General features: G+C 62.8%; 1 protein-coding gene across 15 annotated transcripts in view; it reads right to left on the minus strand.

Moving 5' to 3' along the window:
* The window catches only part of NCOR2 (nuclear receptor corepressor 2), a 187,252-nt gene that overhangs the window by 83,226 nt on the left and 77,321 nt on the right, over positions 1–26,705 (minus strand). For all 15 annotated transcript variants that reach the window (XM_045535005.1, XM_045535015.1, XM_045535014.1 and 12 more), the window contains 5 exons: positions 21,511–21,567; positions 15,427–15,479; positions 6,387–6,453; positions 1,309–1,481; positions 332–425 (listed from right to left, as the gene is read on the minus strand). In XM_045535005.1, coding sequence (XP_045390961.1) covers positions 332–425; positions 1,309–1,481; positions 6,387–6,453; positions 15,427–15,479; positions 21,511–21,567 — 444 coding nt within the window. The remainder of the gene's footprint in view (positions 1–331; positions 426–1,308; positions 1,482–6,386; positions 6,454–15,426; positions 15,480–21,510; positions 21,568–26,705) is intronic.

Below are 26,705 nucleotides of genomic sequence, written 5' to 3' on the forward strand. Positions count from 1 at the left end.
GTCCTGTCCACTGTCCCTGCCGTGGCATCGTGGCGTGGACGGTGAATCGGGCAGCACTGTGACCCCCGGGCCCCCTCCTGCCAGGCGGCTCCTCCTCCACGGCCTCGCTGCCACCCCTCTCTCCACGTGCCCCGTCAGCCTGGGGACAGCCGTGGCTTCCCGAGACTGCTGGTCCCCAGGTGCTGCCATGTGCCACGCCGGTTCTGCTCCAGTAAAAAGCCCCTTGATTCAAACCATCCCGGGTGAATCCAGTTCCTGGCTGGGACCCTCACCCCTGCGGCAGGGGACGCGGGAGAGGGGAAACGGAGCCGGAGTCGGGTCATGGACTCACCTCCTGCTCCGAGAGGCCGTCGATGATCTCGGACACCTCGTGTTCGCTGCGGGCGGCTGACATGGAGAGCCCACTGCCCCGCTGCCCCACCCTGCTGGGGACCAAAGGGACACACTCAGGACCTGCCTTTCCGCAGCCAGGGACTCCCAGCTGGCACCCGTGACAGACCTGTGCCCCAACCTCCCCGGAGGCAGGGAGGGCGGCCAGGGAGGGACCAGGCCTCCCCCCTGCATGGCCGGCCTCAGGCCGAGGGGTCCAGGGCAAGACGGGGAGCCCCCACCCTGGCCCAGGAATGCCCGACCCCGAGGCCTTGGCTCAGCCCTCAGCCCCGTCCTCGCTCCTGAAACACCCTGACAAGCCCAGCCACAAAGACCTGGGTTCAAATCCCAGCTCTGCCTCTTCGGCCCAGAGGCAAAGTGCCACTGTCTGTGCCTCAGTTTCCTCCCCTGCAATATGAGGATAAAAAGCGCAGCCAGACGCTCCCTAGGGCTGCCGGCAGGAATTCAATGAAATACAGGGTGTGACAAGTTCAGGAAAAGGCAAAAGCCAATTACTACTAATTATCACCTTGTCTGTGCAGCAAGAGAAAATGACAAAACCACAGCTACCTGCCACCACGCACCTGCCTACACGGGCTCTCACGCCATCGTCACGCCGACAGGTGACAAGAGCACCTGATCCCGGTTTCCACGACAGGTCCCTCCCTGTACCCCACACCAGGGGTCTCAAACCGGCTGCCTGCAGGGGCCGTGCAGGCCACGTCCAGGATCGAAGCGGAGCTCGCGCCCCAGGAAACATCTCGCTAATGAGCCCCAAGTGCCAGGCCCAGTGGGCTCCGGTGACACACGCCAGGCCCCCGGGCCACCAGTCTGAGACCCTGCTGTGCTCTCCTGTTGCACCCTGGCCAGGCGCCCTCTGCTGCCCCGGCCTCCACCTGCCCTGGGGACAGGGACAGGGCGGAGGACGCGCCGGCTCACCTCTGCATGCGCTCCTGCAGCTCACGCTGCTTGCGGATCTCGGGGAACTGCTTCTCGTAGTACTCGCGCACCTTGCTCTCCTTGGCCCGGCGCCGGGGGTTGTTCTCGATGCGCTCCACCTTCTTCTCCCAGGCCTCCATGAGCTGGTCATAGCGCTGGCAGAACTTCTGCTCCTGAGAGGCACGGCGGGCGCTGAGCGAGCGGCTCCTGCACCCCCACCCGCCCTGCGCACGGCAGACGGCGACCGACAGACGCGGGCAGGCCGGGGCCCCTGAGGAAAGCCCGTGGGCTTCCCCTGCCCGGAGGGACACGGCCACCCCGGTCCCGGACTCCTCCAGGGAGGCCGGCCTCGTCCAAAGGCGGAAGCCACCAGCCCCACGCGGCTGCCCCGCTGGAATCTCAAACGAAGCGGGACTTAAACTTCAGAGCCTGGTCCTCCCAGCCACGCTTCCGGGGCCCCGCAGCCGCCCAGGGCATCTCCACAGCGCAGGGAGGTGCCCATCCGCCCGGGGAGGGGCGCCCTCCGGGGACAGCTGCTTTCTAGGCAGGTGCCCATTTCCCGGGCTCAGGCTCCGCCACACTCCCCAGCACCGAGGACCAGCTGTGAACACCCAAGCAGCTCCTGGAGAGGAGGCTCTGCCCTCCCTCCAAGACAAGGAAGTCCCTCTTCACGTCTAACCACAGTGCTGCTTGCTGCGTGTCCTTTGAGAAAAGACCCCCAACCAGCCCAGAACACTGCTGCCTGCTTCCATGTCTCCAGGGTGACGTGGGTCTCGAGCAGGCAGGGTCATCTGGCTGCCCACGACCCCTTACCCCGTCTCTAACGACGGCGGGCGGCAGACAGATGGTGTGTCTGGGAGTCCTGACCAAAACCCTCTTGACGCTTGGGCACAATCGGAAAACCCCGCTCTGGTCCTGGCGCCCAGACGCCCCCCCACCCCCGACCCCGTGTTCCAGCTTCTGACCAGGGGCAGCTGCGACCTCCCTCCTCGACAGACTTGGCAGCGGGTGCTCCCCAGGGGTGCAGAGCTTGACCCCGTCTGGACAGCGAGAGGCAGTGCTGGTGACAGACAGCGGCCACAGGGCTTCAGGCCTGTGCCGCGGCAGCCCCTGCCACAGAGGCCCCAGGCGGGGGCGAGAGAAGCTGCCACACACACAGCAGAGGACAGTCACGAAGTGACTCGTTCCTGCAGGGCCCCTGGCCAGCCCACGGGCCCACGGAGGGGCCGGCAGGGTGACAAGACGTCCTAGCTCTGGCTGGAGTGTGGGTGCAGCGCAGGCAGTCCTGCACGAGTGTCCCTGAGGGGACATCCAGCCACCTCCGCAGCCCCAAGCACTGGGCTCTGTCCTCTGCCCCCACAAGGAAGTCCCTCTGCAGGTCTACCCACAGTGCCACCTGCTGTCGCCCATGCCTGTGTCCCCTGTCCCCTGTTCTCTGTCCCCTACCTTGAAATGGCGCAGGGGGCGGTTCTGGCAGTTAAGCTGCTCACTGGGGTTTTCCACAAAATTGGACCCGCCGGCCGGGGGAGGCGGATCCCTCTCTCTCCCTCCCTGCATCCCCCCCACACACCCAGGAGAAGCTGGAGTCCGGCCTGGTTACTGCGCGGCGCTGGGCGCTGCCAAGGAGCAGCAGCAGGGTGGACACGGCCCTGGGACGTGTGTGAGACCCGGCCTCCCCGCCAACCGGCCTGGGGGGCTGAGCTCAGCTTCCCGGGGACAGCGTCCACGCGGGTGTCCAGCGTCCCTTGGTGGGGACCAGCCCCTGCTCTCTGGGAAAAGGCGGGTCCCAGGAACCCGCTAGGGGGGAGGCCCCGTCTGAGGGGGTCGGACTCACGGTGGGGGTGGGGCGGGCGTGCAGATCGGGGTCTTGGCCAAGCCCCTCCCCAGGCTTTGCCCAAACCCCGCGCGGTCAGTCAAGGGCTCTGGGCTCACTGCACAACAGAACAAGACAAGCCCACGCGCCTGTGTTCACAAACGCCTCTCCCAGGATGAGCTCAGCGCGGCCACAAAGCCATCCCGAATTTCTTAGAAGTCCCCGGTTCTGCCTGCCTCTTCCCAGTCTTTAAATAAGCCGAAATCCCCTCCACCCCCTCCGCAGACCCCCCAAGGAGCCGTTTGAGATTTTTAAAGAACTCCCACACACCCCAGCTCCACCCAGGCTCCCCGCTGCTGCGGCAGCCGCGGGATCCTTTTAAAATGTAAATCAGACCCTCGCTGCCTCCCTCCCTCCCTCCCTCCCCCGCTCCCCGCTCGCTGATGAACCCCCACCCCACGCAGGGCCAATGGGGGGCGGGTCAGGGAGGCTGCAGGATCAGGGCCAATTGCGAGTTGTTTTCAGGTGTGACAAGGAGAGACTCTCCTTCCCGGGTGAGACGGAGGTGGCAGTGTGTGCCAGGGGTGAAGGGCTCTGGCCCCGGCACCTGTTCCTAACAGTCCAGCAGCAAACACTGCGTATCTCTAAGTCACACAGAGCAAACACGAGGGAACGCCAGCCGTGACTGGCCCTAGGTGCAGGGTGTGTACGGGTGTTTGTTCTACGCTTCCGTATGACTGAAGATTCTTAGCATAAGACTTTGTATTCTTTACTAAGACATTGACTAAGAATAAATTAGGTGTCCCTCTACGTTCAGAATAAAACCTCGACGTTCTATCCTAGCTCAGGAGCCCATGTTTCTCGGTGACCTCACTGCCCTGACCTGCCACATCCTGCCCCGGCTGACCCCAAGCTGGTTCCTACCCCAGGGCCTTTGCACTTGCGATGCCCTGTGCCTGCCGCTCTGACCCCCAAATCTGCACACCGCGGTCCCTTCTGGCCGTTCCCCCCCAGCCCATCGGAGGGCCTGGGCCCTGCCAGGCGCGTCTCCTCCTGTCACTGGGCCGTTCGCAGCCTCTGTCTCCCCGGCACTCGGCGGATCCGCAGTAAATGCGTCTCGGCTCCATGAATAAGACGGACGTCGGCTTCGTGAGCCTCTTACCCCCAGCCCAGGGTGGGCACCGTCCAGCTGGTGGGGAGCCGAGGAAGCTGCTCGAGGCAAACCTGGACCCCCCTGCTTCTCATCCTCACCCCGGGGGCCCTGGGCCCAGAGCGCTGCCCACCAGCCTCCCAGCCGCCAGTATCCGGCCAGAACTGTCTCCTCTCTGGGGCCCAGGGAAGACCCCCCATCCCACACCACCTCCCCTGCAACCCCCCCGGACTCCTGCCCCAGCTCAGCCCCTCACCTGCTCACACACCTGCCCAGGACCCCACGCACTCCTAGCGGTGCCCTCCCTGGGCCCTGCCGAGGGGCCCCCACCATGTCCCACGCACCCCTCCCGGCGTGCCCTGGGCTGCCCCAGCCCTGCTCCTGCACCGCCCCCCCAGTGCCTGACGCCACCTTCCTGGCTTCCTCGTCCAGAGCCCGGGTTCAAATCCCAACTCCACCAGTTCCCAGCTCTGCAACCTCTCTGTGCCTCGGTTTCCTCATCTGAAACGTGGGGTAAGAAAGTGCCCAGCTCGCAGGATTAGATGCACCCATGGAGGAAAGACACTCGGGGGGGGGGCGGTGCCTGGAACATACCAGGACCCCAAGGACGGCGTTTGCTGGTGTCGTCTGCTGTCTGCGCCGGGACCAGTCCCCGCAGCCTGCGTCTCAGCGACTCCGAGCCTCGCACGGCAAGTGCTCAGGGACGGCCGGCACCCTCCCCCTCTCCAGCTACTCTTCGTTCCCACCCCGTCTCCTCGGTTCCAGCAGCACTCAGTCATCTCCTACTGCATACCGCAGACCTACACGCACCAGCCGTGACGGAGCCAACCCCAGCGGCCCGACGCTGAGGAAGGACCCAGTGCCAGCTCCACTCGGCCGAGGGAGGGCCAGGGGCGCAGGTGTGAGGGGGTCCCTCCCGCTCCCCAGCAAACCCAGATCCTTCCCACAGAAACCCGCGCCGGACTGGCCTTTGCTGCTGCCCCTCCCCAAGCACCCCACGATCCCGCGGCAGCCGTCCCCATCCAGGGTGCCCCATCCCCACCCCTGTGAACCTTCCTGGAGCCTCCCAAGCCCTGTCCCACCCCCCACCGTCTCAGAGCAGCCTGTGGCTTGGGTGGAGTCAAAGACATCATCCCCAGCTCCAGACACGGTCCGGAGGAGCCCAAGCCCTTCAGAGGGATTCCATCTCCCTGGCGCCAGTCACTGGTTCAGAGCGACGCGTGCCCGCGCCTGGCCCACTCGGGGCTTTGGTGAGACAGTCTGAGAAAGGGCAGCTCTCTCTGGCTGCAGGAGATTCAAAGCTGCTACGGGAATTCAGGTGCCACAGTGGCAACCGGTCTGCCACTGTTCTAACACGCAGCTGAAAGAACTGCACAGAAATGAAGGTGCGACCTGATCAAACCACTCCTGAAGCCCACCCCGACGGACTTTTCCAGCTACGCCAATTCCTCTCCCGTGTCAGCCCATCTGAGTCAGCTCTTCTTCCCCTGACAGCTCAAACAATACTAACGGTGACTCCCGGTCCGTCACTCAACCCCAAGCTCCCCGGCGAGCCAGAGATGTGCGCGGCCCCCCGACACGGCAGGAACACACGTGTTCTGTCTCAGCCAGTCTCCGTGCCCCGAGCCGAGTGTGCAGCGGGACACAGGCATCGGCGCCTTTGTCCGTGTAGATGCAGCCACAGTCCACTGGTGCGGGCGAGGGGGGCTCACTGCTTTCCACGCCCTCCTCCTCCCAAGGCTGGACATGGGGTCCCCTGCAGTCTCTCAAGCTCACCCCAAAAGCCCTCCTTTCTGCCCAAAAAGCCCACGATGGATCCTCTGACAAGTGTTTAACGACCCATTTTCTGGGCCAATGTTTTGCTTTCCTTCCTTCCGGGCTGGAAAAGGGGCCACGGAGCCCCCGACCCACGCCCGCCCCCGCACCGGGCTCTCCGAAGCAGCTGTTCTTTCTGCGGTTCCCTCGCTGCCCTGGGCTTTTCTGCCCCACCCTGGACGCTCAGTCACCAGACGGCTGCAGAGAAGGAGGCTCTCGGCAGGTGTGGCCTCAAGTGACCGCAACTGTCCCCGCATCTCGAGAACGCCCACCCGGCCCACGGACGGGGCACGGACTTACCCATTGTTTCCGGGCGTGATTCCTCCTCTTGAAGTACAAGATCAGCTTCTTCCGCATCGCCTGGTTTCTGTGCGGGGGGCAAACGGCAAACGGGACAGGTCAGCCGCGCCAGGCGTCACACAGCTGCCCCGGCTGTCCTGCCTGTCACAGTGAGCGCTAGGGTGGCCCATCGCCGGTTCTCAGTGGGATAAGAGACACCCACAGCCCCCAGAGCGACTGTGAACCGCCAGTGTGTCCTCCCCTCCCCCACCCGGGCTCCCCACCGACGTCGAGCTGAGCCCTGTCTGCAGACGACAGGGTGCTGGGGCCACGGGGCCTGTGGCTTCCCGCCCTTGCCCACCTGCACGCAGACCTTGACTTCCGACCCTGCTCTCCAGTGAAGGAGGCCGAGGCTTCCTGGAGACACGGCTGATTCCAGAATGACTTTGTTGTTGTTTTTGTTTTTGAGACAGAGTCTCGCTCTGTTCCCGGGCTAGAGTGAGTGCCATGGCATCAGCCTAGCTCACAGCAACCTCAAACCCCTGGGCTCAAGCAATCCTCCTGCCTCAGCCTCCCGAGTAGCTGGGACTACAGGTATGCACCACCATGCCCGGCTAATTTTTTTTCTATATATTTTTAGTTGTCCAGCTAATTTCTTTCTATTTTTAGTAGAGACGGGGTCTTGCTCTTGCTCAGGCTGGTCTCGAACTCCTGAGCTCAAACGATCCACCTGCCTCGGCCTCCCAGAGTCCTAGGATTACAGGCGTGAGCCACCGCGCCTGGCCCAGAATGACTTTAAGTAAAGAACTGCCAAAAAAAAAAAAAAAAAGCCAAAAGGACACAGGATGTCACCTGAAAGTCTCCACTTGCCAGAACTAGAACAATATGAGCAACAAAAGAAGTTAACACTGGGACCAGGTTACATCCCACAGAATAAAATAAACACCCATGAGTCCACACTGATATAAATAAATGATTGAATAAATAAATAAATGGGGGAGAAGGAACAATCTTCCTTCTGGAGTCCCCGTGAATAAGTGCACAAGAAAGGAGGGAAGCAGAACAGCAGTGTTAGCCCTCAGCAATAACCGCCTCCGGCAGGGGCCGCGGATGAACTCTGAAGGCGTTGGCAAATTTTAAGGAGAAACAGGAACTCTGCATAGCCTCAAAGTCTCTCCCCCCAAGTATTTATGAATCGCAGTGGTGGTTTTAACACGCGTCCACGAATTCTTTGATATTGCTTCCTCCGGGGGATGGAGCTTAACTCCCCGCGGCTGGAAGGGAGGCTGGACTTGGTGACTCGTCCTAGAGAGCAGAGCACAGCAGGGAAACCGCAAGGTGACGGGGAGGGCCACGGCAGACAGCACCGCCCGCCAGCGATCCAGGGACATCACCCGCCACGTCGTTCTCTCGCACCTGATGCCGCTCGGTTAGAGGCCACCTCCCTCCCCTCTCTGTGGTCCTCCCCCCAAACCCACCGTCCCAGGCTCATCTGGAGAAAACACCCGCCAGGCCCAACGGAGGGTCATGGAACAGAATCCCCTGCACGGCACTCTCGGTTGTTTTTTCTGAGACAAGGCCCTGTTCTGTTGCCCAGGCAGGACTGCAGTGGCGCAATCACAGCTCACAGCAGCCTTCAACTCCTGGGCTCAAGCCATCCTCCTGCCTCAGCCTCCAGAGCAGCTGGGACTATAGGCAACTGCCACCATAAAAAAATAACGGTTTTATTTTTTGTAGAGATGGGGTCTTGCTATGTTGCCCAGGCTGGTCTCGAACTCCTGGGCTCAAGCAATCCTCCCACCTTGGCCTCCCAAACCACTGGGATGACAGGCGTGAGACACCGTGCCCGGCCCCTGCACTGTTCCAGGGTGTCAGAGTCATGGAAAACAAGGCAAGGCCCAGACGCTGTCACCGATGGGAGCCCAAAGAGACGTGAGAACTAAAGGCCATGTGAGCACCAGGATTGGATCTTGGACCAGAAAATGGACGTTAGTGGAAAAGCTGGTGAAAACCCAGAGAGCTGGTAATTTAGTTATCAGTGTCGTACCGATGTTCACTCCTCGGCTTTGACAAACGTGCTGTGGTGATGTCAGATGTTCACACGAGAGGAAGCGGGGTGAAGGGGACTCTTTTGTAAGGTTTCAAAATAAATATTAATAGGACTCCTACAAAAACCAAAAAGGGAGGGACGCAATCCGCCCTGGAACGCCATGGTGAGGACCAAACGTCTCTCACTGCGGGACTCGCGGGGACATGTCCCCTGAGCCGGCAGAGCCGCATCAACAGCCTCCCCTCCCCCGCCCCCGCCCCGAAAAGAGATGTTTGTTGAAGCTCCAACCCCCACGTACTTCTGAACGTGACCTGATTTGGAAACAGGGTCTTCTGGGAGGTAAGCAAGCTAGGACGAGGTCACTGGGGGGCCTAACCCAGTGACTCAGGAAAACGGACGATTGGGACAGAGGCCGACAGACACGTGCTGCGCGGAGACGGCGTGAACGGACGCAGGGAGACACGCCACACGGAGACTGAGACGGGAGTGACGCGGGTGCCAGGCCAGGAAGCCAGCAGCAGCTCCCCCCAGGAGCTGGAGAGGCAGGAAGGACCCCCCCACCCCCCGTGGAGCCTTTGGAGGGAGCAGGCCCCACCCACACCTGGATTTTGGACTCTGCCCTCCAGAACTTTCAGAGAGTAAAATTTCTGTCATTTTCAGCCACCAGGTTTGTGGTCATTTGTTACAGCAGCCTAGGAAACTAGTCCGGCGTCTCGTCTTCAAGAAAGGCAATGCAACAGCTGCAGCCTGGAAAGGACCGGGGAGCATGAGGCCCCCTGGGGTGCAGGGGATGGGGTGCAGCCTCCCGTCTGCTCAGCACCCCACGGTGGCAAGAGAGGGCTCGAGTCCCCCCTGGCCGACCAGAGCTTCCTTCCAGAGCAAGCTCGGTGCCCGGCACCCAGATACGTCCACGCACTGCCAAAGAGGACAAATGTCGAGCCTGCAGGTTGCAAACCGGCCCAGTACGCTGGCCGGGCCCAGCCCACGGGTGCCGTGTTTGGGCTGCGGCATTTTCTAAAGAACTTACATTCACTGTCAGCATTGAAAACCAGAAGTCGTTGCACAAAAACCCAAACTTCAAGCTTCTCTTGAAAAACCAGGTGATCCGGCTGCACTCCTTCGTGGCCACAGGCTGGGAAACTGAGGCTTGGATCCCCGTGAAAGGGGCGCTGAGCACTCCGTTCCTCAGTCCCCACCGCTCCCTACTGCCTCACGCCAGCCCTCCTCACTCAGTTTCCTCCCCGCCCCCGGAGACATCCCCTGCTTTGCAACCCCTTAGCCTCCTGGCTTTCTGGAGGGTTTCTTTTGCTTCAAGCCGTGTTTTGGCAACAGAGATACAAACAGGCAAATCTTTCCTGCAGAGCTGCCATGGAGCAAAAGTAAGAACAGTCTCTGAGGAGGCTCTGGAGGGGCCTGCGGAGCCGCAGCGCGATGAGTGAGCTGCTGGGGCGCTGATGGGGTGCAGAGGCACCTGCAGCCCCCTGGAGAAGCCGGGGTCCAGAGAAGCACGCCCTGTACAGAAGTACAGGTCTCATCACCTGCCAGCGGGCTGGGGAGAAGCAACGGGAGCGGGCAGGGAGGGGTGAGGGATGGATTCTGTGACTGTCAGGAGAGGCTGCACCTTGGGTGGGACTGGCCCGGGGGCCTGTGGGGACCTGGAAAAGGAAAGCTCAGGGCAATCCGGGGAGCCTTCCTGGAGGAAGGGCGGTTTAAACTGAGGGTGGGCCGAGGGAAATGGGCAAAGTGCTGGGTTCCAGAGAAGTAGGGGGTGGGGGTGAGTTTGGAGAGGGCAGAAGGGGACGTTCGCGGAGAGTGTGACCCTAACTGCTGGGGACAGTGAGAGGGAAGCAGCTGTGCGGGCCCTGAAGGCCCTGGGGGACCACTTGGGTCAGGGAGGCTGATGGTCTGAACCCTCCTGCTTACTGCATGCCAAGCAAAGCCACCACCTCACGACAAGCAAAGTGATGTGACTTGTCCAAGGTCACCCGGAGAGGGAAGGGCGGGGCCCGGACTGCAGACCCGGGAGAGGAAGCAGGATGGACATGCAGAGAGGCCTGGTCTGGGGGTGCGGCTGTGTGACCCGGGGGAAGTTACCTGCTGTCTCTGAACCTCCTGAGTAAGACCCCAGGGACGTGTTAACAGCAACCCGGCTCGTGACTAATCACCTTTTCTGCCAGGACAGCCCAGGGACTGCCGCTTCCCATCAGCCAACCCCCACAGGGGGCGGGAGAAGGAAGAAGTCAGGTTGCAAGACAAGAAAAACAGGGACTGGAGGGAACCGGCAGGCTCCCAGGCCCGCGGGCACCGGGGCAGCAGGGCACTGCCTGCCAGAGGACGCCAGCCTCGCCCAACACCAGCGCCTGCTGCGCACCCGACTGCGCCCCTTCCCCACGTCACACTTGGGTGCCACAATGCTGGGGCATTAGCCAGAGCTCTCCTGGCGGGTCCCGCAGGGGGCCGGCCCGACACTCGGGGGGCGGGTGGCGGAGGGAGGGCAGCAGAGGTGGGTACAGGTGACTCCAACGCCTCCAAATCGTGCAGCAGCAGGAAGTCAAGCGTGAAATTAACTTTAAGTCTGCAGCCCCGGCACGCTGACACGGAGAAATTAAAATGACAGGGCAAGGTCCCTGGGGAGGGAATGACCTCCCACCTCACAGCAATGACAGCAGCAGGAGCGATGTCCCCGCACCCGACCCTAGCTGCACTATCTCACCGTCCCCATCGTCCCCACTGCTGCTGTCCCTCAGCACCCACATATTTATCTTTTATCTCCTGCCCCACTGGAGTGTCAGGCCTCGGTCACTGCCGTCTCCCCCAGCCCGGGACGGTGCCTGGCACGTAGTACGTGCTCAGTAAATACATGTTGAATGAGTGAATGAAGGAGTCTTGATCTCTGCAGATAAAAGTAAGACGATCAAAAACCACGGAGTTCTCTCCGTGCCGAGCACCGATCTCAGCGTAAGGCGAATCACCTCCACTAACCCTCTGGGATGGGTCACCACTGCTCCCATCTCACAGAGGGGAAACTGAGGCACTGAGATCAGGTGATCTGCTGCGAGGACACACGGCTAGTCAGGCAGAACGAGCCACAGCCAGGCCTGAGACCCTCTATGTCCAGCCACACGGCGGGACTGGGCCTGCAACGGGCCTCCCTTCCCGCTCCCCAGCAATGGGCACGCGACGGTTTCTGAAGTCTGGCACGTGCAGAGTCACAAAACATCGAGCCAACCAGGAGTGTGAGGTACAGTGCAGCTTCCTGAGCTCTGCAGCATCCCTGAGTACCATCCACCCTCGGCTTGCATAGCTCTCAGTGACGGGGCGCTCACTACCTCACTTGGCAGCTACGACAGCACTGCTCAGCTCTGCTTTATCCAGACGTGAATCCACTCTGCAATGTGACTCTGAGAGTCTTATTTCCACCTTCCAGAGAATTCCCAAACTTTCGCTAACAACGCCCCTCCTCCCTCTCTTTGGGCTGAACATTCTGCATCCATCTCACTTCCCCACCTGGCAGCACCGTGAGGCCCCCGGGTCCCTCGGCCCTCGTAATAAACAGTTGCAGACGGGGCCCAGCAGCCGCCACGGGGTCCTGGGAGGTCCTCTGCCCTCCACCCAGAACACAAGGCCCCTCCCATCCGGAGCCCCGTGGGGCCAGCGCGGCACATGCCACACCTGCCACACCTGCGTCACAGGAAGGTCCACCCAGGGCCCAGCCGTGAGCGCTCAGAGCCAAGGACCCCGCGCCAGCCCCACAGAGCCCCCGCCGCGCCCACCTGCACCCGCCCCGGCACCATGCGCTGCCGGACAAGCCCAGCGCCTGCTCGCGTGAGGTGCCCAGAGAGAGATGCAGAGATGAAAAGGGGCTGAGTGACAGCTCAGGGCTGGGGCACGGGGGTGGTGGGCAGTGGCGGGTGACAGCTAGAGCGAGCAGCGCTCCTGTCTGGGGTGATCGCCACGTCGACTGCGGTGACGGCCGCGTGACTCTGTGAACACGCGAAACGCCACCGGGTCGCACACTTTAAATGGGCGAATCGTACGGTGTGTGACTTACATCCCAATAAAGCTGTTCAAAAAGGAAAAAAGACCAGAGCCCTCCGTCCCCGGCCACGCTCGAGCAGCACGAACGGGTCTGCACCAGCCACGGAGCGGGGCGCGGGCATGCGGGCTCCGGCCGCTCAGAGCCGAGCGCCGCGGTCCCTGGCCTGGCCCTGGGCCACCCCCCAACCTCGCAGCTGCCAGGCCCCCGACCTCGGCGTCCACTGGACCCCCCCGTCCCTGACCCTGCTGAGGGGCCTCCCCACCCTCCCCCATCCCCCCCCCCAGTTCCCTTCTCCCTGCAGCCACCAGAGTGAACTTTTAAAACCACTATCCGACCACATCACTTCCCGGAATAAACCTCATCGCTGACTTCCCCTGGCACAGATAATAAAACCCCAACTCCTCACAGCCCTGAGTGAGCTGGGCTCCGCCCTCCTCGCCCTGCCTAGCCCCGCGGGCCAGGCCAGCCTCCCCCAAGAAGCCTGCAGCTCAGCGCTGCCCCAGGGCCTTTGCACTGCCCGTTCCACCTTGCCGGGGACACTCCTGCCCTGGAGGTCCACGCAGCCAGCGCTGCTCAGGCGTCCCCTCGGCTGTGACGTCCTGCCCTGACCTCTCTGGCTGAAGTCATCCCTCATTTTCTCTCTCGTTACCCCATTTAACACAGTCATAGAATTTTCCTAAACGACCGCACTGATTTAATGATGACCATATCAAAATTAAAAATACAGACGTGATGATGATTTTAGTGGGAAAATATGAAAAAAAAAACCCTGAAATTTTAAGGACAAATCTGTTCAAATAATTTACTTACAGATATATTTTTCTGACATAAAATGGACCACTCACTGTATAAGAAGTCTCAATCATCCACCTCTGTGCTTTAAAGGTAAACATGTTCAAAAATGTGCTCGAGGAGACCACAGCCTGCCTCTGGCGAAGATTATGGGATGTGAAGCAGGGCACTGGTTTCAATCCGCTTACGGTTTTATCTATTGTACTTAAACAAAGATGCGGCGATATCTTACTTGCTGCTATCACTGCACGGTAACGTACTCCTTTTCTGTTTGGAGTCTACGGCTGTTTTTATTGCCTGAAATTATCCACGTTATTCAGCGTAAAATATCATCCACTTTAAGCGATGAAACCCATGTAAAATTTCCAATATAATAATATTGCTGCCAAAAATTACCGTGTCAAAAAACAAAAACACAACTAGGTACATTAAGGCATAAAGCGCTTACGATATTTCCGTAGTACTTTAGCTGCTACTTTCTTATGTACTGAACTCGCTTACTTTCTGCCTTTACTGCTAGACAAAACCTGGGCTGAGTCCCCACGGCCTAGAACAGGGCCGGGCAGACAGTAGGCGCTCAGTAAACGTGCGATGACTGAACAAATGAATGAACAGAGGAATGAATGAGTGAATGCTCAGCGGAGACTATCCCACCCTCCTCCCCTAAACCGGCTGTGCCCCCCGTGCCCTCACCCACCCTCCCCCTGCAGCCCCCACCCCAGCAGGCCCCCCAGAGTGGGGGAGGTCCCAGGAAGCTGCAGAAGGGACTAGAGTGGCCCGATTGGAAAATAAACTGTGTGGACTCGATGGGACTTGGGACTTGGGCAACAAATGAGGCCACCAGGCCAACGACACACAGGTGGCATCTGACATGGGCACCCCTGTGCCACACCAGCGGTCCCTGGTGCAGGACACACACCCCTCCAGACACTCCGCAGCCCCTGCTGGGCACGGGCTGAGAATGACTCTACCAGCCCTGCGGTGAGACGTCTCTGGCAGACACTCCATAAACCAGACAGGAGCCCGGGCCGGCAAGGCCACCTCTCCTAGGTCACAGCCACAGAGAACTGCAGGAGGATGGCCGGGTTGCTCACCGAGCTTGGACCGGTCATGCAACTCCAAAAACTACAAAAGAAGAGACCTCCCTGCCAACCAGTCCAGCACCAGCAGATACCTGAAAACCATCGGGAGTTTTGCATGCCCCTGGGAACGGGGAGCTCACCACTGCACGTACACTCTCTGCATTTCTATCCCAGGAAAACTTGGACCATCAGACCAGGCTAGACTACCCACTGAGCCTGCCAAGAGCCTCCTTTCGAGGTCACACTCTAACACTCGTACACTATCACAAAAGCGAACCCTGAACATTCAAAGACTATGATCTCAACGAGTCTCTTCTCCCTAACGCTCCTGCCACACTCACAACCATGTGTTCCTCAAGAGGAAAGGTCTGCAGCTCCTTTTACCTTCTGGGTTCCTGGATAACATGAGTGATATCCCCTCCTCAGCCCAGGAGGCTCTGCTCCTGTTAATGCATCCCCAGAAAAAGCCAGCCCCCTTCCAGCAGCCGCACCTCCAATGCCTTGCATCCAGCTTCAAGACACAATGTTACCATCCTCCAGCACTGCCCTGGGCCCCCAGCGCACCCAAATGCATGTGGCACTTAGCTGACACTTTTGTCCCTCCTAGTATCCATCCGGGAAAAGGCCCCAGCATTGGGATACATCCCATCAGCCACCTCCAAAGCGTCCAGGCCTGGAAGAGTGCTCCCAGCTGCCCCACGCTGGGCCGTGCCCCAGAGGGACCTCTCCATGCAGACCCAAGGCCACTCGCAAACATGCTTACATCCGAGCCCACGGCACAGGCTACTCCCCACCAGCCTGAGCCGGCCGCCCTCTGCCCGGTGGCAGTGCCCTCCGGCCCCAGCAGGACGCGGATCTGCAGCCCTGTGCACGGCAGCCCCCTCGCCACCCCCAGCCCCCCAAGGCCTGCTCTGGTCCCATCCTAGGCCCTACCTACCCCAGAGTTTTTGCCCAAACCCTGGCCCTTTCTGTCTCCTGCTCCAGCACCTGGGCCTGGCTGGGAGCCCCGATGGAAACAGGGAGCCCATGTCCCAGCCCCAGCCACCGAGAGCCTGTCCCCCTACCCTGTGTGTCGGCACGGCCGTGCCAAATACTCACATTTTGATGTTCTCATGATACTGCCGGGTGTCGGAGGGCTGGTTGTACAACGGCTGAGAAGAGAGAGAGAAGCAGGTCAGAGCCAGGCCTGGGGTGTGGGCGGCTGGCTCGGCCAGGCTGGCCACTGCCCACCACCCACCGCAGAGCCCAGCGGCCAGAGCCCCAGCCCCGGGCAACCTTGGCCTCGGGCCCGAGGCCCTGGCACCAAGGAGCCATCTGCAGGGCTGAGTGATCAGCTGCCGGCAGGCATGAAACGGAACAGAGGGTCCCAGCACCCAGCCCTGTCCAGGAACAGGCTGCGACCGGTCACTCCGGCATGGCTGTGGGAACCATGGCCACCCGCTTTCCCAAGGCAGTCGCGGCTGCTCTGCGGGGCATTTGGCAGGGACGGCCCAGAGCACCCCAGAGACAAGCCCCCCCCCGACACGTCCCGGGGAGCCGAGGTCGGCCTCCCCAGACACACGAAAGCCACGTCTGAAACATGGCAAGACGCCGCCCCATCCCCACCGACTGGCAACAGACAAAAACGTCAAATAATACCAAGTGTCGGGGTGGGGTGACAGGAAGGCTCGCTCGCACGTGCTCGAGAGAGGCAAAGAAGGAAGATGCCCCCAGCGGCCCCATCCCCTCCTGCAACGCCCCACGGGGACACGGGCACTGCAATGTCCCTGTGGTGCTGCTCACCATCCGGCACGCTACAGCCGCTCTGTGCCCACCACCGGAGCAAGGAGCGAGGAGACCGGGACTCGCTCACGCCACGAATACGACACAGCCCTGAAACACGGGCACGCCAGGCCCACGCACGTCAGCAAGGACAAAGCTATCAACGCGTGCACAAGGAAAAGCAGCCCCGTGTCACAGCATGTGTGACAGCTCAGGGACCCAGCTGGCTGCGGGGGTCCCCCTCCCAGATGGCAGCGCAGCAGTTAGTGGCCAACGGCACAGCCTGGGTTCAAATCCCGGTTCTGGCACTTTCCAGCTGGGGCCCCAGGTTAGCCGGGGCTAATCCTTCCGTGGCTCTGTCTCTGCATGATGGGGTTGAGCCCACAGGGTGGCCTGAGACCACAGGGAGTCTGCAAAGCCCTGAGCCCGGCGCCTGGCAGACACAAGAGCCCAAGAGGCCTCAGCACCCTTGATGCCACAGGGTGCAGTGACTGTGCTAACGACACCTCCCCAAACCCACCCGTGCCCTTGCTGTGGCCAAGACAGCTGCAAACTTAACGAAAGCGGAGGCTTGGACACGCACGTCTGCGTTTCTGCTTCCTCTCTGTCGGGAGCACAAGCCTGGCCTGGCCGCTGGGGGCGCGAGGAGACGACACGGGCACAGCAACGCCGTCCAGCCAGGCCGAGCTGGAACCACCCACCGCCCGGCCCCTGGCCGACCACGGCAGGGCGTGAGCCGGGCCCACGTCAACAGAAAGGCTCGGCCGACGTCTACACTGCTGAGACGGTGGACGGCTGCTGCTTCAAGCCACTAAACGTGGGGCTGCTTTGTTAGGCAGCAGTAGCTGGCTGATACGAGTCTCATCCCTATTGTACAGATGGGGAAACTGAGTCCTTAGGAAGTTAAAGCATTTGCCCCAGTTGGTAAGAGAAGAGTTTGAGCAAGAGCCCCATCTCTCAACTCCAGCACTGGAGGAGGGGTCTGCCCCTCTCTGCCTGTGTCTGTGCGTGTGTGTGTGTGTGTGTGTGTGTGTGTGTGTGTGTGTGCGTCTCTCCCTCTCTCACACCCACACACACGGCAGGGCGGCCATGGGTGACCGTGGTAGGGAGGCCAGGTACTGCGTGTGACAGGTCAGGCAGAACAGGTGAGGACGCGGCCTCGGGCAGGGCCTCAGGGAGGGAAAGGGACACACAAGGCTCCTCCCTGGGGAAGGAGCTGAACACACCTCCCGATGACCCCACGACCCCGGTGCAGAGGAGCCACGGGCAGCAGGACTGCAGACCCACCCCCATCCCCAGGGAGGCCCCACAGCCCTGGGCAGCGTGGGGGGCAGCACGGACGGCCTCAGCCGATGACGATGACAGCTTTCTCCCCACGCCCCCACAACCCCGCCGTGGTAACTCACCACTGGGCTCCAGAACTCCCAGGCTCCAAGCTCAGCTACCCTCCTGGGGACAAAGGTGGCACCCTGTGGCTGGCATGGACCATCTCTCCCCATGCCGGGTCAGGCTGCCCTCCCAGGGAGCTCGGGTAACAGGGCAGAGTCCCCACCCCCCCCACAGGGGTGTGAAGAGGAGGGCGAAGTGGACAGTGGAACAGGAGAGCCCGCAGTCAGACTCGCTGCAGAACTTCCCGATGGAGAGGAGGGGTAAGACACCCCTGCAAGAGGCTACCAATCCTCATCTCGGGAGTGGCAGGGGGCCCATGAAGACACCTGTGCTGTGCCCCAGGCCACTCTGTGCTTGGTCTTCCATGTTCCCTCCACGTGCCGATAAAATACAGGCCAGGTGCGAGTGGGCATCGCTCGCGGGCTCAGGCTCTGGAGCCAGGCCGGGGACACGGCTTCTGCAGCCACGAGGGGCCAGAAAAGTGGGGCCGACTCCGATGACATGGGGACAGAGCAACCTGCCACTCGGGGTGGCCTTCAGCTCCTAAGGGCAAGGCCCGCGAGGACTCGGGGTCCGGGGGGTTGGGCAGAGGGGCTCCCCCCACGGAGGCTCCCACCTGCCCCTCCTGGAGGCAAACGGAGACCTGGGAGAGCCGAGGCGGGATGCGGATGCTGCCCGTCACCATGGCAACAGGGGCACAGGAGGCGTGGGGAGGGAGCCAGGCGCCCTGGCAGGTGCGCTGCTGCACAGAGACGGCCCGAGGGCCCCCCCACCCCCCACCGTCCGCAGAGGGGGCCGCACGGAGCCAGGCAGCTCCTCCGCAGAGGCCTGCGCTGCCCCAACATGGCGGCCACGAGGCGACCTCCACGCCCAGGGCCAGCCTCGGGGACGTGGCCTCCCCCACTCACGGCCTCACGGGTTTCTCCTCCCGCCAGGGAGACGTGACACCAGGAGGGGACACTCCTCCCACAGCCCCAGGGGGCCCGGGCCCGTCTCTGGCCCCCTCGAAGCCTGTTTCCTCCTCTAAAAACAGGGGTGCAGTGGGAGGGAGCGCGGCAAGAGCAGGGGGTGGGAGGACGTGGCAGACGTGGCGTCCCGGGCAGAGACGACGCATGACTGTGACTAAGAAGGAACAGGAGGGTCGGGGGAAGGAGCCCCCACCCCCGCTTCAGGCCAGCCAGCGGGTGACCAGGAAGAGGCGGCCACGCCAGGCAGCCCGAGCTGGTAACAAGTGAGTGCCAGCCCCGGCCCTCAGCCCTCTGGTGACACCAGGTTCTTAAAATAACACCTCCGAACAGGAAGGAAGCAAATGACTCAAGCAGCAGAGAGGTCGGGCTGCTGCGCACACCCTCCGCCCCGGCTCCTGCTCCGGCCTGGCCGGGTCCCCAGAGGGCGCTGGGGCCCGCGGGGGTGGATGGGCAGTGCCACCGAGTCCGGAGCCCCAGAGCCACACTCAGCACCCCTGTGCTATTTTCTTCCTTCCCAACGTGAATGCCTCCCCGAAACCCGGGCCTCCTGGCCTCCCTCCCACAGAGGTCACAGGGACTCCAGCCCCCGAGGGCAGGGTCATCGCAGGGTCATCAGAACATTCCTGAGGCAGCAGCTTCCATGGCCGGGCGCTCCCTGGGTGGGCTCCATGGCCGTGGGTGGGAGACCCCAGGACCCAGACCCCGCCCCCAGGTCAGCTGCTTGGAGGACACCTGGCCGCTCGGGCACCGCGGAGCCCAGGACACGGGGCAGACCTGGCCGGCAGAGTCCCCGCGGGCTCAGCACGCCCCCACCTCTCTCGCGGTGTGACCCCGGCAAGGCCCCGCCCTCACTGAGCCTCACCCAGAAAATGGACGGTGACACCTGCACCTACCCTAACACACAGTAGGCGCCCTGTCACTGTGAGTCCCCCCGTCCCCACTGAGGGCCACCAAGCCAAGGGCCTGCCGCCTTCCAGAGGACTCCCGCCGACAGCCGCACTGTCCGGGTGCCACAGACCGCGGCCGCGAGGGAGCTGCTGCTCCGAGGTCCCCAGGCAGGAGACGCCCCCGTTGGCCCCAAAGGACCAGAAGAGTGTCACTCCGATGCTCCTGGTTCCGAAGCTCCTAAGACCGCCCAGCGGCTCTCAACCCTGCCGCCGCCTCCTCCCTGCAGCCCTCAGGCCCCAAGACACAGCGGCCCCGTCACTTCCTCCAGGGAGCCCTCGGGGACTAGTTAGGACAGGGGAGAGAGGGAGAGCCAGCGAATGCGGAAATGACTGAGCCCCACATCCAGTCCCACCATCCCCGTCCGGCTCACTGTGGGCACGGGACACGGAACAGCCACCGTGGAAGCCGCCGGGCAGTGCCAGAGTCCACGCAAGACCCGGCGACCCGTCCCCCAGGCGCACACCCTGAGGGGCGGGAGGCGCAGGCACGCGGCAACGGCCCCCAGTGCGGACGCCGGAACCTGAGAACCATCCATCGCCCACCCCCCGCCCCCCAGGAGGGAAGGAAACACAGCACGGCCACACCGCGGAGCGTCACTCGGCCGTTAAAAAGGACGCGACACTGCCGAGTGCTGCCGCATGGGTGGACCCCGAAAACACAGCGCCCAGTGCAGGAAGCCGGCCCCAAAGGCCGCCCGCGTGTGACTCCGTTCGCAGGAAAGGTCCGGAATAGGCAAATCCACAGACGCAGAAGCGCTTCTCTTTAGACGACGCGATGTGCCAAAGCCGCCTGCAGCAACAGCGGCACACGTCTGCGAACACCGAACTGCGCACGCAAGCGGGCGAACGGCAGGGCCTGGGGCCGCATCCCAGTACGGGGGTTCAAAGACCAAGCGGCGGCGGCCAGAAGCTTCCCAGGACTCGCGCCCACAGGCGCAGGGAGCCCAGGCCCCCACCCCCAGGATGCACCTCGAGCGGGGCAGAGCCCAGCGGGTCGCCGAGGGCCAGGCCGGGGTCCCCGCCACCTGCCCCTGTCTCTGCTCGCTGATCCTGAGTGGCGCGAATGGACGCGCCCGGGCTCCGGGGGACGCTCTCAGGGCACGAAGCTGAGGACCTGCAGAAGCTGCGGGCAGCTCAGCTCTCCGACTGCTCACAGCCTCTGTCACTGAACCCGATGGAGGCCCCTGAAGCAGGCGCTATGTCTTCCCCATGTCACAGGTGACAACCGCGGTCCGGGAGGTGCCCCTTCCCAAGGCTGCTCAGCAAACACAGTGGACTCGACTCTCCAGCGAGGCTCCCACGGCAGGAGGCTTTCTCTGCACCCCAGGAGCGCCCCATGCACACCCCAGACCCACCACCTGCACGGGGACCCTACACCCGCCGCACACACCTGGGCTAGCAATGCCCTACACGCTGCCCGCCGCGGCCACGCAAGGCGCCGTGCCCCCAGCTCAGCGGGCACCGAGGGGGCTGGGCACGCGGGGGCTCGAGCCGGCGCACCTGGGGCCACCCACCCCAGCCCGGGGACTTCAGGAGGCCCAGGCCCTGCTTTCCAGCTCTGCCGCTGACACGACGTCTTCCTGGCAGCAGGTGGGACTGGCACTGGTGACGGTGCCAACAGCACCCAGCACAGCAAACGCCGGCACTCACTCCACACAAAGCAGTGCCGCACATGACGCTGCACAAAAACTAACCCAGCAGCTCCTCACTGTCACCCGGGGAGGGAGGTGATGTTACTACTCCCACTTTATAGACGGGAAACAGAAGCACAGAGAGGTTAAGAGACCTGCCCGGGGTCACACAGCCATCAAGCAGCAGACCGGGGAGTCGAACCCAGATCATCTGGCCTGGGGAACAGGCTCCGCGCTCTGCTGGAACCGGGCTGGACTGCATGGACTGCAGGCGTGTGGATGCCCTGCAGCCCGAGCGGCCGGGCTTCAGGACGCACGCACCGCTCGCCCGGCCCCTTATCAGGAGCTGCACTTCCTGCCCCTCCCACGAAAGCCGCCGGGCAGCGCCTGGCAAGAGAGGACTTCCTCCTCCCGCCCGCCCAAACCTGCGCCCCACGACCCGGCCGCCCCTCCCGCCCCGGAGCCCCCCACGCTGCCCCAGCTCACCAGCTCCACCTGGGGCCCCAGGCCTTCCAGAATGCGGTGTGCGGCTTCGGCCTTCTTCTGCAGCGCACGGAGGAGAGCAGGAAAGAAAACACAGAACAGACTGTAAATACAGGCCTCCCGGGACGCGGGCACCTGCCCAGCCCAGCACGGCGACCCACAGCCCGGGGGGCGGGCGGGGGGCCGGGGCCCTCCCCAGGCTGGGACAAAGCCACGGAGGGGCCCCCCGTGCCCGCCGCGGCCCTGGCAAGCCCGCCAAGTTTCGATTCTAACAGACGCCGCGGCCTCCGCTGCCCGGCTCCCCCAGGGCCCGCCGGTGCGGCCACGGCTCCCCGGCAGCCCGGCGGCACTGCCAGGCCCGCGGTGCCTCCCTGCGCCCTGGAAGCTGGTTGGGTCGTCTACAGTTACCTCAGAGCTGGTGCAGCCAGCGCGGGGGGAGGAGGAGGAGGGAGGGTGAGACGGAGGCGCTCAGAGATACCCTTTCTAGGATTCCTGTGTTGCACAATCATGTGATTATTTCTGGGCTGCCCCGGGGCCTCCCCGCCTCCTCCCCACTCACAACCAGGGACTTATTAGGAAAACAGGAACATGTGGCAGAAAGGGCCTGGTGGCCGCCAGTTCAATGGGCCGGACCTCAGGGCCCCCCGCCCCCGGCCCGCGGCCGTGAAGGCGACATTGTGCCTTGGCCAGGCCCTGCCAGCCCCCCGCCTGGGACCACCAGGGCCCGCTCAGAGGAGGCCTGGAAGGCGGCCCAGGCCAGCCGGGGTGCCCGGGGCCGGGGCCGGGGGGCGGGCAAGGCAGCACTTGGGCAGGACGGAGCCCACAGCCAGGCCGAACTACGCGCACGCGGGCGGCAAGGCCCGTCCCCCCCGCGACGACACCGCACTGGGAGAGACCAGGGCTTGGCAAGTCACCATCCTCTTATGGAATTCCTCCCCAAAGGCCCCCAAATCCAGACGTGCTGAAAGGGGGTGGCCCAGCGCCCTGGGGAAGGCGGCTGCCCACAGAGTTCGAGGCGGCCCTCTCCAGGAGCCCCTGGTAAGGCCAAGGGCGGCTCCCGGCGTCACAGCCAGAGGAAGGTGCAAGGGTGAGCCTCCCTCCCCCGCCCAGCCCTGGAGGAAGAGAGTGGGCTTGTAGGTGGGCTCAAGCTGGCACCTAGAACCACCTCCGCCTAGAGCCCAGGCCCAGCCCACCCAAGAGCAGAGCCATGCTCTCGGCCCCCTTCGTGCAGAGCCGAAACCCCGAGACCAGGAGCCTCGAGGCGTGGCTGGGGCCGGGACGTCAGGGGCTAATGATTATCACAACAACTAGCATTTTAAGGAGCACCTACTGTGCGCCAAGCACCGGGCACACAGCATGTGTTATTGAAATTTAAAGGACACGTAAGCACAACGGAAGGCAGATACAAGTATCCCCATTTTACAAAGGGGAAACCGAGGCACAGAAAGATGACGTCAGGGAACAAGCCCTCCTCATGCCAGACAAGCTCCAGGAAGTGAGAGAGCCAAGTGAGAAGGGCCTCCCAGGCTTGGGGCCAGCATGTCCCGTGCAGGGGACAGGCACCACCCGAGAGCCACTGCAGAGCACTCCTGCCCCAGCCGCACCCTTGAAGCAGCACCGTGCCCGCCCTGGGGTACTGCAGATGGGAGAACCCCCAAGCCAGGCCGAGTGGGGGACTGGGCATGGGGTCAGGGGCCACAGGACAGCCAGCCCAACATTTCCTGAGCACCTACTCCATACTGAGCACCCGGGAGAGACAAGGAATGAATGAGACGCAGCCCCTGCCTGCAATAAGCCTGTCAGTTAGGCAGCGGGCCCAGAGCAGCAGCGGCAGACCAGCACGCTCAGGCAGAAAAAGGTACATGTGACATACGGGGGAGGCACAAAGCAGGGCACAAGTCACTCCCCTGGAAAGGTAACAGGAGGGATATTTGAGCTGGGTTTTGAGGGGTGAATAGGAGTTGGTGTGCATTGTGAAGCTCTGTGGGGATCAGCAGCAACTGCCCATCTGGATAAAGGCGTGACACGACACAGAAACGGCAGGCCTGGAGCAGCCGGGCCACTAGAAACTGCCTTGTCACACAGTTGGGCCTGGGTCTTGGATCTGGGCCCGGAGCCCACAGTGGGGGTCTCAAGAAGCTTGTGTCCTCCCTGTGAGCTTGTGCTATGAGGTCGCGAGGGCCGCCCGCCTGACCAAGGGGCTGGTCCCCCTGTGGAGGGCTGGGGGTGTCCTGGTCCCGGGTGGGGCGTGGCTAGTGACGGCGGCTCCTCGCTGGGCGGCCGGCTGGCGCAGTGGGGCTGAGGCCCGTTTCTATGAGCAGAAGAGCCGCTACCAGCTGACCCCGTGGGGGCCAGTGGGCAACGTCCTAGACCCCGCCAACGAGCAGCTGGCGGGGCTGGTGGCTGACGACTGCACCCCCGGGCGCTGCCTGCGGGCGCTGGCGGCAGCTTGGCCCCGGGCGTCCCTTTCCAAGGGCGCCAGTTTGACAAAAACGTCTTCCAGCTGGAGCGGCCTTTGTCCTCGGCGCGGAGGTACCCCGGCCGGCCTCAAGGAGACACCGTGGGCCTGGCCAGAAAGATCTTCCTCAAATGCTACCCCGTGCGTGGCCGGCTCTTTGCGAGGGATTAGCCAGCCCCGGGCCACGTCCCCCCCCACGCTCCAGGCGGGGCCAGACAAGCTCCGCAGGACGCAGGACGTATCCCCAGGCCCGGGAGGACCCAAGGACCCCCCTGCTAGTGGGGCCAGGCCTGGGGGATTTGGAGGGAAGCTTTGGGATCAAAGTACTGTTTTCAGTCAACTTAATAAACTGACACATCAGCCAAGAAAAAAAGAAAGTAGATTCCGTCTTCAACGACACCCTCCCTGTCCCAGGGACGGGGCACCTGCTGCCCCTGGAGGAGAGCCGGGAAGACCCCTCCGACCCGCCGAGCCGCAGGGAGCCCCACGTCCTCGGCTCTCTCTGGGGCCTCCCCTCCTCGCACCCCGCCCAGCCGTCTGCTCAGGCCTGCTCACAGCAGGAGGGAAGGGACCAGCCTGTCAGCTTCCTAGGGGGCCAGCGGGGGGTCCTGCCTTTCTCCTCACATCTGTCCAACATCTGCAAGGCAGCGCTGCCCTAACCCGGCCTCAGTCTCCCCAGCTGCGAACTGGCCACACTCACCCAGGGTACCGAACTCCTAGGACTTTTGTGAGATGTTCTACAAGGACAAAGCAGCAGGCGTCAGATGCAGCCTGCACCACAAACTCCCTCTCACCTCCTCGCCGCCAGCTTCTTGCCACCCTGAGAACCAAATCCAAGCTCCCTGTCAGGGTCTCACCCCTCACTGGCCCTCAACCTCCCCTGTCCCCTCACTGCTCCCACATACCAAAAGCCTTTGCACCTACTGTTCCCCCGCCTGGAATGCTGTTCCCTGCATCTTCACAGGCTCCTGCCTGTCCCTCGTTCACGTCTCAGGACTCAGCCTCCCCTCCCGAGAGAAGCCCCCTGGGTCCCCCAGGAGGGAGGCCCATGGCCCTCAGCCCCTATGTCCTCTGCCTGGCTGTCCTCACAAAACACACTGGGTCAGGAGCGGGGGTCTCTGCTCTGACCAGGGGGGTGGGGGTCGGGGCGGACCAGGGCCTGACCCTGCAGGGGAGGTCGCAGGGCCTAGAGAGAAGCCACTGTCTAAGCTCCCCCCTCGGAGAGGACAAACCCGGGAACTCGGGCCACCGAGGAGCAGGGCCGCGCTCACCCGTGGTGTCCACCTGCTGCAGGGGCCCTGGCGGGGCCACCGGGGATCGGGGTGGGTCTCACTCAAGCCACGGCGCCCCTGCAGGGAGCCAGGGTCCTGCGGCCAGGCCTCCTGGTGGCCAGAGGGCCTGGGAGCTGTGCTGGGACACAGAGTCCTTAGTGCCCTGCACAGACAGGTGCACGGGAGCACGGGACCCACGTGACCACACGCATATGCCGAGACCCACGGACACATAAATCATAGATATGCACGCGTGTCCCGAGGTGCACACACATACACACGTGTACCCAAGCAAACACATCATGTAGTGCACACACATACACACGTGTACCCAAGCAAACACATCATGTAACCACACACGCCACCCCACACACATCCATTTGTATACACAGGCACACGCTTCACAGGTGCACCCATGTGAACACAGGCATCCACAAACAGGTGCACAGATGCACAAATAACCACACGTGTCTCACATGTGCTGACCCGTATGGGGTGTGTTCACACACGCACACTCACGCACCCATGGACGTATAAATGCACAAAGAACCACGGGCCCCACATGCTGACTTCTGTACACGCACACAGCCACGGAGAGGTCCACACACGTACACATGTGAGCACATATGTGTGGTGAATAAATGTACAAATAACCATACACATACCCCACACATGCCAATGCATACATGTGTGCACAGCCATCCAGAGGTCCACAAGCATGCTTACATGTATGCATATGTATCCAACATGTGTGCCACACCACACATGTACACACACACACATGTATACCCAAAACATACACACCACACACACGTACATGCACACATCCAAATGCACAACACATATACACACCATAGGCATGTACGCACACACCCACGTGCACACGTGTGTGGACACACAAGCACACACGTGTATACACATGGCACACATACATGCACACCCACATGCGCGCACACACACGCACACACAGAGCTCTCCTCCAGCACAGAGGACCCAGAGCCCCACAGACAGCTGCCAGCTGTCCCCTGCCTGGGAGTCCCATGCCAGCCCCGTCTCTGCCACTGTGGCCTGCGGGCCAGGCCTGCCCTCCCCATCTGCAGGGTGGGGGCAGAACCCTCCCACCCCTGCATCCAAGCCCCTCTGCCAGCCGCTGGGGTGTTTCCGGGCAGTGGCCGACCCTGAGGCCCAGCGTCCTCGCCTGCACAGGGAGCCCGGCGCCCGCGAGCCCGTCCGGAGCTCTCCCAGCTGGGACACAGCAGCCCCGCGGGGAGGCAGGCCGGGCCTCCCGTGACAGGCTCATTCGCCGCGTGGGCAACGTGCCATCTGGAAGAAGCCCTGGACGCTGGGGGGCTCTGATGGCCAGGTGGCGGGTGTGTGGGCTGGCGCGGGGGGCTGGCACAGGATGCCAGGGCCGCGGGACGGGGTCTGAACTGCTGCCCTGAAGGCCCCGAATCACGGCTCGGGGAGGG

This window comes from Lemur catta, chromosome 21 (assembly GCF_020740605.2).
Source record: "Lemur catta isolate mLemCat1 chromosome 21, mLemCat1.pri, whole genome shotgun sequence".
Classification (NCBI taxonomy): domain Eukaryota; kingdom Metazoa; phylum Chordata; class Mammalia; order Primates; family Lemuridae; genus Lemur; species Lemur catta.